The sequence below is a fragment of the Mus musculus genome, chromosome 16 (assembly GCF_000001635.26).
Source record: "Mus musculus strain C57BL/6J chromosome 16, GRCm38.p6 C57BL/6J".
NCBI classification, from domain to species: Eukaryota; Metazoa; Chordata; class Mammalia; order Rodentia; family Muridae; genus Mus; species Mus musculus.
Window position 1 is genome coordinate 34,485,738 of NC_000082.6, and position 20,033 is coordinate 34,505,770.

Sequence of the window (20,033 nt, forward strand, 5' to 3'; positions counted from 1 at the left end):
CACTCTGAGGCCTGGAGCTGCCTGTCTTGTCTCATAGAAGCACACAGTGCCAGGCTGTAGGAGCCCATCTATCTCACAAGGCTACCACATATTTCAAATCTCATAAAATGTGATGGCTTTTTGACACTGTAAAGCACCCTGTTCTTGTGGTTGATCCAGAGACTGCGTGTCTTCTGTATGTCCTGCATCTGCTCTGACTATGCACCTCCCCCAGACCAGAGCAATTTTGCTAAAAAGTCAGTGAATACCTTACATAAACACAAACCTTCTCCCAAGCTTTACCATATACAATCAGAAACCAAGATTCTATGCCTATCACTATAAAGACACCCATCAAAAAGACGCCAGGAATTTGGACTTGTGCACATTCAGACGGGAGAGGAGATAAGTAGCTCAGAGCCGGAAGCAGCTCTGAGCAGAGTCACAGCAAACCTCCACCACTTCTTATAGACAAAGCCCTCACTGAGGACTTGGTATCATGTCCCCCCTCTCTGCAGCCATAGCCTGCACCTCTGCCACAGCTGGTGAACTTCATCATTCAGCAAACAACAAAGGACCAGAATCCCCCGATGGGACTGGTTTTCAGAGCCTATCTAAAACCTCTGATTGCCCAACAGAGAGCACCAGGGAGACCAAAGGGGGTGGGTGCTGTGTGACATCTGAAGCCACTAATTGCCCATCCTCCTTGAAGCAGTATGCTGAGAGAGTGCCACCTTCTTCCCCAAGTGGGAGCTAACAGGTCCTCCTGTGATTAACAGCATTTACACTGGTGCTGACCCAACCCGCTCTGCATCTGCAACAGCTGACCCCTCTAAGAGGCTCCTTTGGTTTACAACAAAACAAGTTCAATAATTAATGGCCTTAAAAGAATTCTGATCCACGGCCTCTTTCATAGGGGCTCCAAAGGCATTCCCAAACTAGAAAAATGTCTCAAGTAGAAATAAATAACTCACCATTTCTCACACTTTATCATTCAGCCAGGTGCCGCAGGTCCCACCGCCAACTCTTCTCTAACGCTCTGATAAAGTGGCTAAGAAGTAGCCAGGTGCTCATGGGTGCTTTGAGCAATATTTTACAAACATGAAAGAGAAATAAATATCAGAGTGCTGTGGAGTTGGCAGTGGTGTCCCCTGAAAAATTTGAAATATCTTCTCTGCCGCTACTCAAATTCTATTATATATATTTTAAACAACTGGCTCAGGCGCGATTGATCATTCCAGAGTAGAAAAAAAGCATTCATCTATTTAACATTATTTACTGAGCATCTACTATGTACTAGACAGCATGCTAAGGTCTGCAGAGAAAATTTAAAAAAAAAATCAAAATCTTTTATCTGGTGATTCCATATCCTGACCTACTCATAGAAGTAATGAGTGTATAGGAGATATGTATATGTATATACATATATATATGCAGATATATAGATAAAAAATATCCCTATATCAATACAGAATTTTCCTAGAATTCTTGTTACTCTCCACTTTACAAGATAATTCTAAACTTTTGAAGCATCTTGAAGGTAAAGGCAGTTCTACCCAGAAAAGGTGTTTTATATGTTAAATTAATGGTCACCTAATTGAGTAGAAAGAAGTATTTATACTCCATTTTTCTTTACAGGTTCTAACCTTTGTCCTTCAAAGACAAAGATTTGTCTAGGCTCTGGAATCTACTGGCACGTGCAGCGTAGCGCTGGACACTTGACTGGTTCTAGTACATATTTGGGTAAATTCGGTGATTCTGTTGAGAATGGGTGTTCTTCTTCCTTGCTAATATGGTTAACCACACTCTTGATTTAGAAAACGGGAGTTTACAGCAGGCCTGCCTGAGAACGTGTGCTTGCAATCCCAGCGGAGGCTATGACAAGAGGATTATGAGTTTGAGGCCAGCCTGTGCTATACAGCAAGTTCCAGAGAGTAAACTTTGTCTCAAAAAGAAAGAAATGGAAGGACTAAGGGGGAAAGGAGGAAAAGGAAAATGTGTAAGCAAAACAGTAACACACTGGGTTACATCTGGACCCTAATAGCCCTGTGCTTGTGAAAAACCATAAGATTTTACTTCATCTGTGAAGACTGATCTAAGCCACCCATGTGCCTCAAAAAGAAAGTCAGAATGGAACTGAAAGCAAGCCTGACTCAGGGTGGCAAGACCATCATGCAGCTGCCCACCTAAAGACCTCAGACCCAGGATCCAGAGCCATGGGTACTGTGATAGATACAGATACAACAGAAACCCAAGCTGGAGGCCAGAGGCCCCGCCTCACGAGACCCACCACCACAGCCAGCTTTGACCTGACAAGCATAGCAAAGAGACCAGTGAGCAGGCGTTAGTCTCTCTGTGCAGACAGGAGCTGATGTCCTTTACTGCTCCAGATGAGATCATCAGAACTTCTGATGTTTTCCCAAGCCTCATGACCGTCTTTGGAACCCTCACCTACACCACTGGTCAGCACATCATTACTAGCGGCAGCCCAGGGAAGACATTCAGACATCTGTTCACCAACAATTACTTGAATCACCTGCATTAGCTCGAATCATGGAGTCCTAAGTTCCAGATACCCTCAAAGGATATATGGCAGCATTTAACACTTGAAACCCAGGGGATTCGTCCAAAGCCCACCCCACCCACTCCCCAACTCCTAGAACCTTCAAACTCAGCATTAAAGGACCACAAGTTAACTTGCTTTTTATCCAGACACATTTGGTTCTGTATTACCGTTTTGGTGTGGCCCGGCTTATGCTTGAGCTGGCCAGCCAGGAAGGATTCCCACGCCCTTGCCCACCTGTGTGACCCAGAACAGATCCCAAAGAAGCCAGCAATGGCACTTAGTCACAGAAAGCATCAAGCTGACTTAATTTCCCTCAAAAAAAAAAATCTTATTGACCCGATGAGTGGCTAGCTGGACACTAAAAAAAATGGAGGTCATGTCCATTACACGGACTCACCTAATGTCTCCATTTCTCCTTGCTTCCTGGCTCCTGATGTAAGCTATCTGCACTGCACTGCATGCCTGCCATGATAATAAAAAATAAGAGAAAACTTATTTGTGAGATTTGTGTTTGCCTTAATGATTCGCAGTAGAATTTGCTCCACTTAGGTATTTATCTTAGTATCTTCTTGGATCTGAAAACTTCTGCCCATTCTTCAGTGGGTGTTTGTATGTGGAGATCCTGGAAACAGCCTCATTTCTAATTCAAAGTGTGAGTTTTCCCCTGACTTCCTCTGAATGATGCACTGTGCCATATCTGTGTGCTCCCTCTAAGACCCCCCTAGCCACCCCCAGCTCAAGTGTTAAATGCTGAGGTATCCTTTAAGGGTATCTGGAACTTAGGGCGCCATGATTCAAGTGCGTCAGTTTCCACTCTCTGCTGCCTCTCACCCTAGACTCTGAAGCCACATAAGCATTTATAATACTCCAGCCTGCTCAGACACCACTCCCAGTGTTATAGCTTAGACAATCAGTGTCCCCCAAAGGCCATGGACTACAGGCTTGGATCCTGGGATAGCATGATTTAAATGCAGGGTTTTGCACAAGGTCTTTGGGTCACGGAGGTCATGTCCATTACACAGACTCGCCTAATGTCTCCATTTCTCCTTGCTTCCTGGCTCCTGATGTAAGCTATCTGCACTGCACTGCATGCCTGCCATGATCAACTGCCCTTAGGACAAGCCCAGAGCAACAGGGCTACCCAATCTTAACACTTGGCTCTCCAGAACTATGAGTGTCTTTCTGAGTAATTATGAGCTGGGCGCATCTAGAGTGTTGGAAGGGACGGTAGAGATGGAATCCGGAGCTTTGAGCTCACATTTCAATATCATTGCTTGATGGATAAACAGTGAGTGTCTAGCTAGCCACTCATCGGGTCACTTCCCACTTATGAAATAAATACAGATGTACTGTTGGAAAAAAATCAAATAAGGTGTTAGATGTGCTTTATAAACTACAAAGAATTGGAGCTTCCTCCCAGTATTGTGAAACTTAAGTAAGAAACTATTTTCAGAGTTAAAGAAAAACTGGGTGTTTAATATTCAAATGATTCAGTTATAAAATGTGAGAAATTAAAGTTGCTTACTGTTATTAGTGCTCCATGGCTACTTATTTGCAGCTGAGCCATTTACATCTGGCCTAAATGATCAGCTGCCATTACCCATGCAGAAGCTATAGTAACACCCAGGGTCTGTGTCAGGGCAGAGGCTTGCTGTGAGGGTGTGTAGGCACAGCACTTGTAAGATGTTCATATCCCTCACTCCCACAGAGATGGTGTAATCCCCACTCACTTGCTAAAGTTTCCCTGGATCCTAAGAATAGCTATCCCTGCTTACATCACAGGGAGCACAGTTAAGGCCGACCCCACCCCCTCAGCCCCACCAAGGGCTCCTTTTAAGTAGCCACCAGAAACACCTGCCACCTGTGGTCCCTTATCCTGTACCCTGACTGGGAGGCCCACCACTCAGCCTCCCCATATCCAGCTCTGACACTGAGGGCAGTGTCCTGGCTTCCCCGAGGAAGATTTCTCAGACCTGGAAAGTTCTGCAGTGGGAACTTTCCCTGTGGGAAGACCCCCTCCTTTGCCGCCACTGTGCTGTTCTCAGGCAAGCCTCCAGGGCATCCTTGAGAGGAGTCCCTGTGTCTCTGAGGAGAGAGGGGGTGCCTTCCTAAGGCAACTTGAAATCTAAAGGGGCTTCATCTTTTATAGTAATTGAATGTCCTTTTTAAAAATGTTAAAGTCCTGGGAAGACATACTACACCAAAGTGAAAGGGCTTCTGAGAAATAATTATTAAAACTTGTAAGTTAATAACGGCTTTGCACAGTGTACTACTGGAGCTAATTCCATTATCCCAGAAGCTAAAAACTTATGTTCAGTATCTTGGTGAATGCCAGGCCACAGCTCCTGAAACCGCACCCTTGGCCTTCACACTGTGTTAAGTGCTTCTCTCCTCCAGGAAGCCATCCCAGCATTCCTCTCACCAAGTGAGTCATGCCGTTCACTCTAGACACCACCCGCCCCCACTCCCTCCCACAGTCCCCCCACACTGCCTACCGTTCCTCTACTTCTTCCGGAAGAGTCTTAAATTAACACCTGGGTGAGTTATTTTGGCGTTCATTAAAAGACCAGCTATCTTTTACTAAGGAAAAAGTGAGTGAAAATGTGCGGTGTCCAAGCACTGCCAGGGTCAGAGGGGTCTGGGCAGGAAGCCTTTCCAGGCACTTTTTAAATCACGTTAACAAACAAACAAACAAAGGAACAAACGGAACAAAAACCTCATACTATTAGCACATATTCATCGTGTAATATGATGCCTTTCATTATAATGTTTTCATTGTCCTGCAGGACAATGAAAACATTAGAACACCCTCTGCTCATGGTTCCCCCTCTTACCTTCTTGTTCCCCTGCACCACAGCTCCCTCCCTCTTCTCAAATGTCCCTTCTGCTTTCAGACCATACAACTGCACTTTTAATCTAGATTTAGCATACGAGGGGGAATGTGCAGTCCTTCTCCTTTGAGCCTGTCTTACTTCACTGTGCTAAGCTCCGGTTCTATCCATTTTCCTGCAGTGATGTACTTTTGTTCTTCTTTACGACTGAACGAAACTCCACAGAGGAGTTGGGGAAATGGCTCGGTTGGTAAAGCGCTTGTCAAGCAAGCATGAGAATCTAAGTTTAGATGCCCAGTACCTACGCAAAAGCCAGGCATGGTGGAGCACATCTGTAATTTTAGCACTGGGGAGGTGGAGGCAGGAGGATTCCTGGAGCTTGTTGACAGCTACTCTTGGCAAATTGATAAGCTCCAAGTTCAGTGAGATGCGGTCCCCAAAAATAAAGAGCAATAGCGAAAAAAGAGAAATTACATCACTAGCCTGTGACCTTTAATATTCTCAATGTTCTCTCTCTTTCTCTTTCTCTCTCTCTCCCCCCCCCCATTGAAACCACTCTCTTTCTTCTCTCCCCAGAGATGACTTTATAGATGCTTTGCTTCTTTATACATATAACTTTTTATTCTTCCACCCTCCATATGCTCAGGGGAAAAGGTTTTTTTCCTATAGCCCCTATAGCCTTAGCTCATAGCAGCAGGACCACAGAAAAACCCCTGTCCATATACTGACCAGTCTTCTCTCACTCTGGACTATGCAGATCAGAATGAAGTCCAAGATGTCTGAATTCTGACCTTTCATCTGTCACTTGATCTCCCATCTTTCACTCCCCCGATTCTGCAGAGGACTGAAGATGGAATGGCAGAGCAAGAGGAGGGATCTACTCGGTGATGAGCAGATGTTAATGTGAACTCCAGAAAGGATAGAGGTGACTTAGCTTCAAAGCAGAAAGAAGCCTAGGATCACAGCCCCAGGTGCTTTGGTGGCTAGGAGAAACCCCAGCACAAGTATGAACAGCTCACCACCTGGCTCTACCTCCAATACCAAGGGTCCAGCTCGTCTCATCAGAGCCCCCAGTGCTGGAATGCAGAGGACACAGGGCTTACTTAGGTTAAGAAAAACGCTGACACCATTGCATACACTAGCAAGATTTTATCGAAAGGACCCAGATGTAGCTGTCTCTTGTGAGACTATGCCGGGGCCTAGCAAACACAGAAGTGGATGCTCACAGTCAGCTATTGGATGGATCACAGGGACCCCAATGGAGGAGCTAGAGAAAGTACCCAAGGAGCTAAAGGGATCTGCAACCCTATAGGTGGAACAACAATATGAACTAACCAGTACCCCAGATCTCTTGACTCTAGCTGCATATGTATCAAAAGATGGCCTAGTCGGCCATCACTGGAAAGAGAGGCCCATTGGACATGCAAACTGTATATGCCCCAGTACAGGGGAACGCCAGGGCCAAAAAAAAAGGGAATGGGTGGGTAGGGAAGTGGGGGGGGAGGGTAAGGGGGACTTTTGGGATAGCATTGGAAATGTAATTGAGGAAAATATGTAATAAAAAAATATTAAAAAAAAAGAAAAAAAAAACCAGGCTAGAACCCTACTATGCACAGCATTATATAAACCAAACAACTTGGGCATGACACTAGACTGTTTGCCTCAGTTTCTTGATTTGTAAAACATTAGCTATACTAGTGTAGGGGCTGATATGAAGATGTTCCTATAATATTCTGGCAAATAAAAAGAATCTATATCCTAAACAAACAAACAAAACCAAGTTATAATACAATCATTATCACTGGACTATATTCCCAGGTTCTTTTTTTTTTAATTAAAAGGTCTAGACAGTTTTATCTTCATTTTTTATTTATTCCTTGAAATTTTCATAGATGTATAAAATGTATCTTGATCATATCCACCCTTCACTATGCCCCTCCAACTCTCCTCAAGACCCATTCCCCAGCAAATCTCCCTCCAACTTCACTTCCTTCTTTTATAACATCTTAATTTTAACCCACTGAGTCCAATTAATGTTGCTCGTATGCACATGGGCAAGAACAACCTTCCAATGGCCACTCTCTCAGCAGCCAGCAGCTCCATGAGTTCTGACCAAGCCTATAGTACCAGTCAAGAAGTCCTTCCTGTTGAGTAAGCCTCAAATCCAATCAAGGGAGAAGTTGGTTACCACCATAAGCACCCTTCCCACTATTACTGGTCAGTTCAAGAGTGATTTCTCTGTGTCCTGCAACCCATGTATGTATGGTCTGTTTAACAATCCAGTCTTCCCATCTAGTTCTGCTGGCCAGCCAGGAGCAATGGCAGCCTATATTGCTTTAGATGCCTCAGGGCCTCTCTGATTAATATATCATAGAGATGTAACCTGTGCCTGACACTGAGATTCTCATTCAATCACTGTCCTCGTTTGAGCCTCTGTTTCTATGATAAAATGCCAACTAAAACCAACTTGATAGAGGAAAGGATTTATCTGGCTTACACTTCTACAATACAGTACCACACCCAGATAAATAGATTTTTATCTTGAAAAACGCACCCCTAACTTTGCTGACAACCTATTCTTCCACACTGAGAAATGTTCCTGGTCTTGGATCTGCTCCTAGAAACCAATTTAAATTTATGAAGCTTCTGGTACTTATGATAAAGTGAAAGTAAATCTAACTGAAGTAAAGACCTACATTCCCATGACAACTTGCTCACTCCCAACTCATATGTTACCCTGGCTCTAGCTCCTTAAAGAAACCCTTGGCTATTCAGAAGTACCAGGACAGAACTTAAAAAGCAGAGGAAGAAAAAAAAAACATTAAATCAAGGAACATACCCTCAACAGCCAAGGTCAACACCCAGGAGGGGCAGCAGTGCTGCAGGGCTTCTACTGTGGCGGAAAGACTCCACCCATTTAGCACTTTGAACAGAAGTTCCTTCCCAACTGGAAGCACAGAGCTACTAAGCTGGCATATACCCAAAACAGAGAGGTGGGTAAAAATAAAGTTACCACTGCTCCCTTGAGAAGGCCAGGAAGAGAACATATTGAAACAATCATGGCCTGCAGCCCTGCTAACACCCAGGCGACTAAGTGACCTCAGCCAGGAGACATTGAGCAACGTTGCCTTGCTTACTGGGATCTCCCAATGGCAGCCCAATAGGGGTAAAGCCCCTAGTCTCCATCAGCCAGTGTTGCCAGCTTTCTGTCTCATTCCTGTCTTTCCTCATACGCACTCATAATATATACAGACATAGCTCTTTCACGTGAACATTATTTCCCCTACTCTCCTCTCTTCTGTGCTCTGCCTTCATAGGTCCATTTCCCTCTCATCCTTAAGATCATCTAAGTCCAAGTCCACAGAGAGTATTTTCTTCGCTGCTTTCATGGTACCTTCCAACCATGCATCCCTTCCCTTCATCACTGTTTCCATTTTGCTCATAAAAGAGCTTGTGTGGTTATTCCTATTCAATAGGCATTTGTTGAGTAAGTTACACTGCCTCATAATCAAGGACTTTTCTAACTGAACCAAATAAGTATCCGCAACAGAGACAAGAGAGCACTGGCTTGGGCTTCAGATCTTTTATTCTCCTGTGGTAACTCAGCCCTTAAAAACCCTCATACTTGCACATTCCCAGGGCTTGCTCTTGCTCTCAAGCATCCTGCCAACCACACCTGCTGGCCTCTGGTTGAAGCTGCCTCCCATTGGTAAAGAATGTGTAAAGCACATAGGCTCCAAGGCTCTCAAATCCCAACTTTGTAAGTGCCTAACATCCTGAGTCCTTAGGAGTCTTCACTAGACCCCATCAAGCCCTGAGAGCAGCCTAGTCCATCTTCCCCACTCTGTGTTCACAAGCTCAGCACCATCTGCCCCTAATGAGAGCAGCTCCCTCAGCCTATGCACAGTGACCCTCTCCGAGATGCCCAGAATATTGTCTAGAGAAGAACATATGTGCAAGAGAGCTCATGATGTCCCTATACCCATTTGCCTTTCCCCACATCATACAAACAGGTACCAATGGGTGCCTGCCTTCCAGATGAATGGCCAGAAGTGAACAGCAAGAGATAAAACCAACCAGCTATGGGAGTTTTCAGCTGGAGTGGTCAATGGCCCCTCTATCAGATTACACCTGGGGTAACAGGGGAAGTTTAGGAGTGTCCAGTCACTGAGCTAGCAAAGGCATTTTAAGATTAACTGGCATTTGTGGTGTGTGTGTGTGTGTGTGTGTGTGTGTGTGTGTGTGTGTGTGTTTCATCTGAGGACTCAAGGGAACCTGGGAGGGCCTGGTAGCATGGTCCACCCAGAGCTTAAAGCAGGGTAATAAAAACTACATCCTACAGATGACTATAATTTATCTCTGACATAAATTCTCTCAATTTAATGTTTCAGACCTGGACTATCTCCACTCTTTCTGAAGTGGCAGCTACAATCACTTTTACTGCCTAAAAAGAGGACTCTCTTTAACATTTGACCTGGGATCTACTCTCTATCTACCAGCCCCTTCAAGAGTTCTAACTACCTCAGCCGCTCCCTCCATAGGTTAAGATTGAATTTCACTACCACCCTTGGATCCTTCAGGCCTGACGTGGTCAATAAGAATAGATTTCAGCAGATACTGCCCAAAGTCTGAAGATTTATCAGCTCCAGAGCTTTCTAATGCTTGCCAATTAGTATGTCCATTTTTCAGGGCTGACCATGGAAGTCCTTAACTTACTTGACAGAGAAAGAACTCCAGCAAGGCAGGAAGCACCTTGGGCTTGGCTGCCTGAGCCAGCAGGGCTGCCTCCTCAGAGGATGCCCAGTTCAGCTGCCTGGCAGCAGCCTCAAGGTGAGGAGGCAGGGCCTTAGAAGGCACACTGATGCCCAACTCCTCCCTGCCTCCTGCCTGGAAACAACTAAGTACACAGAGAAACCTAACACAAAAGTTTGTCCCCAGTGCCGAGGGACAAAACTTCAAGGCAAATGGAGCTAACTTCTTGCTTCATCTGCCTAGACATGGTCTTAGTGCCTGGTACTATGTGTTTTCTCCAGGACCTCGCAGAACCCACCTACCCTTTCAGGACCCGGCCCTCCTCTTGACTGTTCGGGCATTATCTTCTTTTCCAAAAGGTAGATAATTGATCATTGAGATTGAGAGTTAGTAGCTAATGTTTTAAGAGATAAACATGAATAAGCTAAACCAATGTGCTATTTGTTTCTCATCAAGGAGGGCAGCTGAGGCAGAGAGACTAAGTGTTTCATTTAAAGTCACAGAGCTGTGTTAGAGTCATGAGTTAACCCAGCCATGTTGACTCAAAACCTCCTCATGCTTAGCCATTTAACATACTGTCAAAAAAAGAAACTCACTCTGCGAAATAACTGCTGGGCTGCCAATCAGGGAAATCATCAACTACCTTACGCACTGTAAATCCTGTGAACCGCAATAGTGGCATCAATGTTAGGAAGGTAACCATCTGCTTTCTGATTAGATTTAAGGCTCATTCCACAAGTTAAACACATGCAGAGTACTGTAAATATGGCCAGTAACTCACTTGATTATTGTAGGTTTTTTAAAGGATAAAGCCATATGGAAGCCTACTATTTAATTGGAGTTTAATTGGAGTTATCCCAGAAACCATAAGTTGCCAAATAAAAAGTCTAGGGCCAGTAGGGGATACTTCTCCTCTAGTCATTGGTCACAGTTCTCTCAGAGACCCCCCAAAACAACACAAGCTAAGGTCATTGCCCTTGGCTGCTCCCCAGACCTTGATAAGACCTTATTGCTAAAGATAGCACAAACACTGTCATAAGACCTGAAAAAATAAAGTCAGTATTGACCAGGAGGCTTCCTCCCTACTGGACAGCGATCATAGTACCAGGAGGTGCTGTAAAGGCTGCCAGATAGGGGGTCATCAGCAACTGTCTCATCTGCTGTAAATCCTGTAAATTACAGCATTAACTGCAATGGTGGCATGAACGACATGGGGGTAACCATCTGGTTTCTGATTAGATTTAAGGCCCACTCCACAGGAGTATTGTACAGGTACTATAAATACAGCCAAGAACTCATGATTGGGGAGCTCACATGTCCTAGGGGTAAACGTAATACTATAATTTCTGGACACGGTATCAAACTGTCCTCCAAATTCCTATATTTCTCCCTGTATCTTAGTGTATCTTCAGACCTCATCAGAGAAGTTTCTTTGTGCAGTGGATGATGGCTGATGCAGAAACTCAAGAGGAAGTGACCATGGAGTGCTCGGCCATGGATAAGACACTTATAACATGCTGTCTCCATGGTGCTCATCACAGAAGAGAAAAGACCGTAAAAGCCAGAGGAGTTCAGGAGGGCTGAGGCAAAATAACATCTTCCGGACTTGATGGGACTCTTGTGTTCAAAAAGAACAGAAGCTACATGAAGACCACTTCAATTTACTTTCACCCCATATTTCCCACCTCCCCCCAAACTGAGCTGTACTCAACTGACTGTGACCCCAACCCCCAAAAAAGATGAGTATGACATGCCTCCTTTGGTCCTGCCTGAGACGTCTTCTTTGAGGGATTACTATGAATTAGCAATCTATGGCAAAAACTCTACTAGTAAGGAGAACTTCTACAATGAAGTAAAACTGTAGATAGATACAGGATATAGGAAAGAGGGAGGGAAGACAGCCCAAGTCTACAGATGTTGCCTTCTCGTCACATGGACACTATAGAGGGCAAGATCAAGATCAAGGGGGGAGAAATATTCCTTCTCCCGAGGATGCTTGTCTCAAAGGGATGATATGAAGCCCATCTAGTGCCTAAAGGCAAAGAAGTAAGCCAGCACTCACCAAAGACTGTCTTGGTACCTGACACCTCACCTTCTATGTCTCCTACTCCTAGAAATGAGTGGCATATTAGAGCAAGGGCAGCCTTCTAGCCCTGCAGGGAAAGAGAGGCTCATGTTCCCAAGGAGGAACCTAAAACCTAACGTGCTCCTCCTCTGGCCAGCTGCAGTCCACTTCTGCTAAAGATCTACAGAGGACTCAGCTCACGCAGTGCAGTCCATGGTGACTAGAAAGCACTGTTACGGTGATAAGAAGCATTAGGCTCTATATTCTGTGCATTTATAAATGAAGTGATTTGTAATATGATCATGTTTAAAATGAATTTTTAATAAAGTAATTATTTCTGATGTAATTTTAATCTCGAATGTTTTGAATTAAGGATGTTTACTATACTTTGATCATGGGTTATCTCAAACTCTCAGTTTTTAAGTCACAAAGTATGTTTTCAAACCCATGGCTTGTCTTTCCGAATTTTTTTTTAAGTCTGAGTATCTGCCTTCTTTACTCTACCTCCCATCTTGCTGGTTATGATTAGGACCAAAGGCCCAATCCTCATTTTCTACATTTCTAAATTTCTAAATTGCATGTATTTATTATTCACTTGAGTGTGTGCACATATGCCTGGTTGTGGGCACAGAGCTCAGAGAGCAGTGTGCAAGACTTGATTCTCTCCTTCAACCCTGTGAGTCTCAAGGGCTGAACTTAGGTCCTCAGGTTTAGCAGCAAGTACCTTTACCCGCTGAACCATCTCACCAGACAAGGACAAGCTGGGCTTTTTATTTGGTTGGTTGGTTGGTTGGTTGGTTGGTTGGTTGGTTGGTTGCTTAACTAGTTGGTTTGGTTCGGGATTGTTTGATATACACTAGCCCTGCTCTCATGACCTTCCTGCCTCAGCCTCCTGAGAGCTGGAAGTACAGGTTTGTGCCACCACACCCAGCTCTACATTTTCTTGCATCACTGGGCACATGTAGGTCCCCAGGTAGAACAAGAACCATAATTACATTTGTCTCTATGTCTCTCTGTTTTTTCCTAAGATTTTTTTTAATGTGTAGGAATGTTTTGTCTGTGTGTAGGCATACGCACCACACTTGTGCCTGGTGCCCATGGAAACCAGAACAGAGCATCAGATCCCCTGATATTAGAGTTACAGATATTTGTGAACCATGATGTGGTGCTGGGGATCAAACATGGGTCCTCTGGAAGAACAGTCAAGTGTTCTTAATCACTGAGCCATCTCTCCAAGCCAATGACTATGTTTCTTAACTGTTAACTCAAGGTAAGCCCAGTATAGTAGACATAATTGCCCCACTCATGACTATTTACACCCTTCATTCTTGCGCCCAGTCCTTATATTTTGTTTAGAAATCAAGTATCGTATGCTTTAGGAAGACAACTTCCAGCCTCATGTGTAGTGACTGCAATAAGCTCAGAAACTGTATCCCCTTCTAGATTTATTTAGGAATTGCTGGTGGTATAATGGCCTTGGAATTATGAAAAAATAAAGTCTAAAGGACATCTAGGAAATATTTTCTTAATCTTGAAGGGAACTGAGTGTAAAGAAGCAGGATCTTTGTGATGTCAATCTCATATGCAACATGTGGAATTATGACAGCCAGCTTGGTATTATAAGCATGGTAGAATAGAGGGATGCCAGGAATTAGGTCCCAGGCTCTCCATTTCTTGTAATGGCAGGAAAAGAGAACAGGACCAATCCTTTCCATTGGGAACAACTGTTTCTTATGTTTGTTTTTAATCTTCCTGAAAGCATTAAAAAAAAAAAATAAGGCAACAAAGAGTCAGTAGGTCAAAACCCAGGAGAAGCTGAAAATCCAAAGAGACCCAGAACACAAAGTGACTTCTACATGAAGAACATTTGCCAATAGGCAAGAAACAGAAGCAAATTTAAGCCATGCTTTAGAAAATCAGAAAAGATGAAGGGAACAAGATCAAAAGTTCAGAACCTGCCCAAGGAGAAGGCATTCTCACATGAATAACTATTCCAAGCTAAGCTTCTTCCCAGGGGAACAGCATTATCTTCATAGTAAAAGCATCCTGGAAATAAGGCCGCTCTCTGGAAAACCTGAGACTCAAGTTGCCTACGGTGGCTCCAAGGCCTCCAAGCACTCAACTCAGGTTTAGGTGGAACTGGACCGGTGGTGTCAACAGGAGCCTGACAAAAGAGAGGAGAAACTGTTCCAGGAAAAACGTTACCATTCTAGGTTTCGAGGAATTGGGGTCTTGGAATCGACTTCTTAAAAGCATTAGCAACCCAGGACCCAACAGGATAGCAACCATTACGCAGTCAACGGCTGGGGGGGGGGGGGGACAAAGAAGTGAGTCAAGAACACAAAGCAACCTTTGTCTGCGAGCATCTGCCAATCTGCAAGAAACAGCGATCATTATGGAATTTTCTCCCCACAAAAGCTTTCTTAAACATAGTGAACATGATGTAATAAAAAAGTAACCAAACACAAAAGGAAAAGCATACTATGAGCAAAGACTACCAAAACCAACAGACTACAGACAAGACCTACAACTACGGTAGTTACACCACAACACTGACTTATATATCAAAGCATTATTCCATATAAGGTAAATATATTCAATTTTTATTTGTCAATTTTACCTAACTTAATATGGAAAAACAAAAGGAGTTAGATATACAAAACCCCACAGCCTAGAATTAGCAAACAAAAACTATAAAACAAGTATACTATGTTAAAAAACAATATTAAAGACAAGTTTAAAAGGTTTTCATGAAACTGGAGGGTAACTTGGAAAACAGTTAAGTATTCTGGCACCAGAACATACAATAATTGATATTGATAACTCAATGCACACATTTAATTGCAGATTAGACGTATCTAAGTAGGTAGTTAATAAGCCAGAAGATAGATTGGAGAAAATTATCTAGAGTGCATCATAAACATAAAATTATGAAAAATGCAGAAATAACAATAAAGAATACATAAGATCCAATAAGAAATCTCAATATTAATCAATGTGAGAGGAGGAAATGGAGGTAATGGAATAGAATTTTCTAAAACTGATGACTGCAGCATCTCATGGGTGTGATGAATCTGACGAACACAAGCAGACGACATAAGAAAGAATCTGTCAATCGGGAGATGCCGTTCAGCTCCCCAACTTCCCACATTAAGACATGGTGGAGGAGAAGACATCCACTTATTGTTTAAGTCAGCTTGAGCTTGAACGCAGTTATATGTAGCCAACAGCATCGTAAGTGATACCCACAGGGAAAATAGAGTATCCGTCATTTGTGGGGTGGTGCCACAAATATATGGTATTTGGGTTGTGAGTGAGTACACCAGGGACAGGGTTCAGTTGGTAAAGTGCTTGCTTTGTAAGATGAGGGCTTGAGTCTGATACTGAAAGCTGGGCACAGTGGCATATACTTGCTATCCCAGCACCAGAGAGTCAGACACTGGGTCCTTGAGGCTCACTGGCCAGCTAACAGTCTACTCAGCAAGTCCTGGGCCAAGGGACAGACTCAAAAACAAAAAGTGTCCTCTGGCTTCCACATGATCACACACAAAACGGGTGGGGGCTCTAATTAATGTCTTCCTGACATTTATTATTATAACAACTATTTACCCTTGGTATAAGGTAGGAAGGGCAGGGAGAGCCAAGCAGAGCACCCAGGGGGTGCTCGTCCCGGGCCACCGAAGCAGAGCATAAAACCAAGGGAGAAATATCTCAGCTTTTTGTTTGTCTTTGTTCTGGAATTTCTCTATAAGGTTAGCATTGAACTTCAATTTTCCCCAAAAAATTAGTGCCTCCATGTATTCAGGGCTCCCAGTCTCTTACGTATTCCAGGTGTCCAAGACATACTTAAACAGGGATCAGAGCAAGCTCACATCACGTAATCCTCATGTACCATGCCCACACCTACTTTCTTAACTTTGATCTCTTCAAGTCCAGAAAGCTTTCCAAGGCAAAGAAGACTCAAGCAGGGAGAACACTCGCCCCTGAGGCCCAAACACAGAAGGAGCCACCTTGCTTCCCACACTCCTGCTGTGCATAGGCTCCTCCAGGCCTGGCCAAGACTCCTGCAGGAACAGCAGCATCCATTTGGGATGATCTCCCTGTGGTAGAGGAGTCAACACCAGGACTCTTGTTTATTTATGTTCACTAGGCAGCGATGGAGAGGGAGGGGGAGGGGAAGAGTCAGAAAAGGAAGATCTAGCAAAGTTGTGGTGGGCCAGAGACTGGTGGAAGAAATATCTCTATAATTTCACTGCTTTCCAACTACACTGTCTGTAGCTGGAGCCCCCTGGGTGGAAGGTTTGTATATTATTGGGGATAAGAGTTTGTAACCCTAGTTATGTCTCCAGAGCATTTGCCTTTGCTCATCTTGAAACTTCTAGCAAGAAAAAAAAATGTGGTTTCCATTACAGTGTCACCAAGGGACTTGTACAGGGTTTGGATCATTAAAATAAAAACATTGATGAGTAAACCATGCCACTTTGTCTCCAAGACTTACATCCTTCCTCCACCCCTGGCCCTGGGTTTTATTTTGAGACAGGCTCAAAATAGTTTATAAAATATGGAGTTCATTATCCCAGTTAACAGACTTCATTTTACATGAATGTAGATTAAAAGCCCCATGCCAATTTTTCCTCCTGGGTTTCTGGGGAAGATACTCCACTGCCCTTGCCTTAGCTGGGTTCTTGGGGACAAAATTCTATTGTGGCAGTAGAGAGGCAGGAGGCCCCACTTGTAACTATTACCAGGAAGGATGAAGAACAACTCTGCCATTGGGGCTTCCTAAGTTTGCTTGGACCCTTAAAAGTTTGAATCTAAACTAGAATTAATTCATGATTTCTTAAGTCTGCTCATTCTTCCAGATTCAGTGACAACAGCAAGATTAATGGGATAGAGCTGGAGTTGGCTATGGTGGCACATACCACTAATGCCATCATTTCGGAATATGAGACAGAAGCAGTTCTAAGTTCAAGGTCAGCCTGAGCTATAGAAAGACTGTCCAAAAAAAAAAAACCAACCCAGTAGCTGTAACTTAGTGTAAACTACTTGTCTAGCACATACGATCCCTGGATTCTCACCTCAGCCCTGAAAGGGATGGAGGGAGTGGAAGTGGTAGAATGGGGTTGCAAACAGAGGACTATAATGAAGTAAGGCCTCAACTTGGGGTTTTCTGACATCACGTCTTCCTCAGCTAATAACTAACTATGGTTTTGTGAATTTAACCATCTCTTCAGTATTGAGTTTCCTTATCCTTCCATCTACACTGTCATTTCTCTAGGAAACAAATATGCGTGTAAAGAGAGTATGGAGAACAGGACTTTCTTCCCATTGTTGATCTTGATGTCTTTCAGTTCAACCCTGCCATGCCCCAGACTCATTTCCTTACAAAGCATCACTTTATGCCTTACCATCAGAGTCCTTTTCCTTCACTCTGTCCAGATCCTTGAAGATCCAAGTGCTCAAGTCAGAGCATTCAGTAACAGATGCACACATAGGTCACCTGACTTCAACCACTCTGTGAGCAGGTGCCGCTTCTACCCCAGCTCTCCTGCTTTATACAGAGCCGGGAGGGGAGACTGGATTCTTGATGACACACAATCCTCCCTGAGCTGGCCCAAATTAGTTCAGTGACAGTGTAACCAGGTGATAACACAGACAGACAGACAGACACACACACACACACACATATACAGAGACATACAGAGACACACATACGGAGACAGACAGACAGACAGACAGACAGATAGACAGATACATACACATACACACACACACACAGACACACACACTCCAGTCCTGGGTCCTCTCTGCCCCTCTAGCTATCTCATCTATATAATGGCATCCTCTATAATCACAGGGTAACTGAAGGTCTGAATGAAGCAGATCAGGTCCCATCTAAAGTCACACATTACCTCAAATCTCTGGTCTTTGTTCATGACATTCTGAACTTGAAATGCTTATTTTTTATCTTTTCTACTTAAATAATTTCCTGAGTCCTCTTTTCTTCCTCCCAACAGAGAGTGCCCCATTCTCTGGTCTCCCAGTTGAGTGTACACTTTTTGTTCAGGCCACCTCCTGCTTTCCAGAACACTTCTGAACTTTGTAGCACATACTACAAGCTGCTATTATAAATCCAACTGTTGCTTGACTTCTGTGCTATCTGCCTTCTCTCTAGAGGCAAACTCTGTGAAGACATCATGCTTTATTCATGCTGTATCCCCAGCAAGTAGCACAATGCCTTGACTGCCTAGATTCACTGTCGGTCTTCTCAGCATTTACAAGTCAATTCGTAAATCCACTCCTGTTCACCATTTCCTAACTTCTGTCGCTGCCCCACCCCTAACCTTAAATATGTTCAGGCCTCCCTTCTTAAATGAAAGCACCGCTTGACCCTAATGTCCCACCAACCACTCGTCTATTTTTACCTTGTATTTTCTGACATATTTCTCAAACAAACAGTACGTGCTGGCTGCTGCCTCATCCTCGCCACTTCCTCCCACTGCAATCTGGTTGCTCATCGCCAAGGCACCGAAACGATGGTGCAAGAAGGCATCAATGCCTTCTGTCACCAAACCCTTCCATGCTGTCCCACCCCCTTCACATGACGATCCCTAACTACCCCCCTCATTCCCCTCAAGGCTTTGCTTGTTCTTCCAACTCTTAAGAAATAGTGTCTCATGTCTCTGATTTCCACACTCCGTCTGCCCTGTGCCACCTTCCCTGGACTATTTTTCTTATTATTACATATTTTCCTCGATTACATTTCCAATGCTAGCCCAAAAGTCCCCCATGCCCTCCCCCCCCCCCACTCCCTTACCCACCCATTCCCACTTTTTGGCCCTGGCATTCCCCTGTACTGGGGCATATACAGTTTGCGTGTCCAATGGGCCTCTCTTTCCAGTGATGGCTGACTAGGCCATCTTTTGATACATATGCAGCTAGAGTCAAGAGCTCCGGGGTACTGGTTAGTTCATAATGTTGTTGCACCTGCAGGGTTGCAGATCTCTTTAGCTCCTTGGGTACTTTCTCTAGCTCCTCCATTGGGGGCCCTGTGATCCATCCAATAGCTGACTGTGAGCATCCACTTCTGTGTTTGCTAGGCCCCGGCCTAGTCTCATAAGAGACAGCTATATCAGGGTCCTTTCAGGAAAAGCTTACTAGTGTATGCAATGGTGTCATCGTTTGGAGGCTAATTATGGGATGGATCCCTGGACTATTACCAGCGTCACTGTCTCTTCTAGGCATCTGACTCAGATCATGTGTCTCCTCCCTCAACTGCTCCCTAGGACCACAGACATAATGCTGCTGCTGGAGCAGTGGTTCTCAACCTTCTAAGACTGTAACCTTTATCACAGTTCCTAATATTGTGGTGGCTGCCTGCCCCCCACCATAAAATTACTTTCACTGCTACTCTATACCTATAATCTTGCCACTATTATGATTTGTAATATAAATATGTGTTCTCCTATGGTGTTAGGTGACTCCTGTGAAAGTGTCTTTTCAATTCCCAAAGGAGTCATGACCCACGGGGTTGAGAACCGCTGTACTAGAAGGAGTTGGGCACTCTGTGATCTAAAGTTAAGATCCCTTCCAGTGTAACTCTACTATGTGTCCAGCTAAACCTCAGCATGGCCTTTCTATCATTTAAAATATGAAGAACCTCGAATCCCTGTAAATTCTTGTTCTGCTCTTAATGCATCCAAATTCACACCAACAGCAAGCTCTGGTGGTCAAGAATTCCCTGTGACTTCCCTCCCAAACAAACTCTGGATATGCCCTTTTATACAGTTCCTCATACTGAGGTGCCCCCCGCCCTCCCACCATAAATTTTGTTGCTACT

The 20,033-nt window shown here is 44.1% G+C and overlaps 1 protein-coding gene across 37 annotated transcripts in view; it reads right to left on the reverse strand.

Annotated features, from left to right (window-relative positions):
* The window catches only part of Kalrn (kalirin, RhoGEF kinase), a 604,205-nt gene that overhangs the window by 516,665 nt on the left and 67,507 nt on the right, over positions 1–20,033 (reverse strand). The window contains exons 1-2 of one of the 37 annotated variants that reach the window (XM_011245959.2): positions 3,639–5,005; positions 2,943–3,007 (exon numbers count right to left, since the gene is read on the reverse strand). The exons of 35 other annotated variants lie outside the window; for them this stretch is intronic. In XM_011245959.2, the coding sequence (XP_011244261.1) occupies positions 2,943–2,955 (13 nt within the window). In that variant the 5' untranslated portion in view covers positions 2,956–3,007; positions 3,639–5,005. Of the gene's footprint in view, positions 1–2,942; positions 5,006–20,033 lie in introns of those variants that run through there. One more of the 37 variants, XM_011245958.2, reaches the window with a different exon arrangement.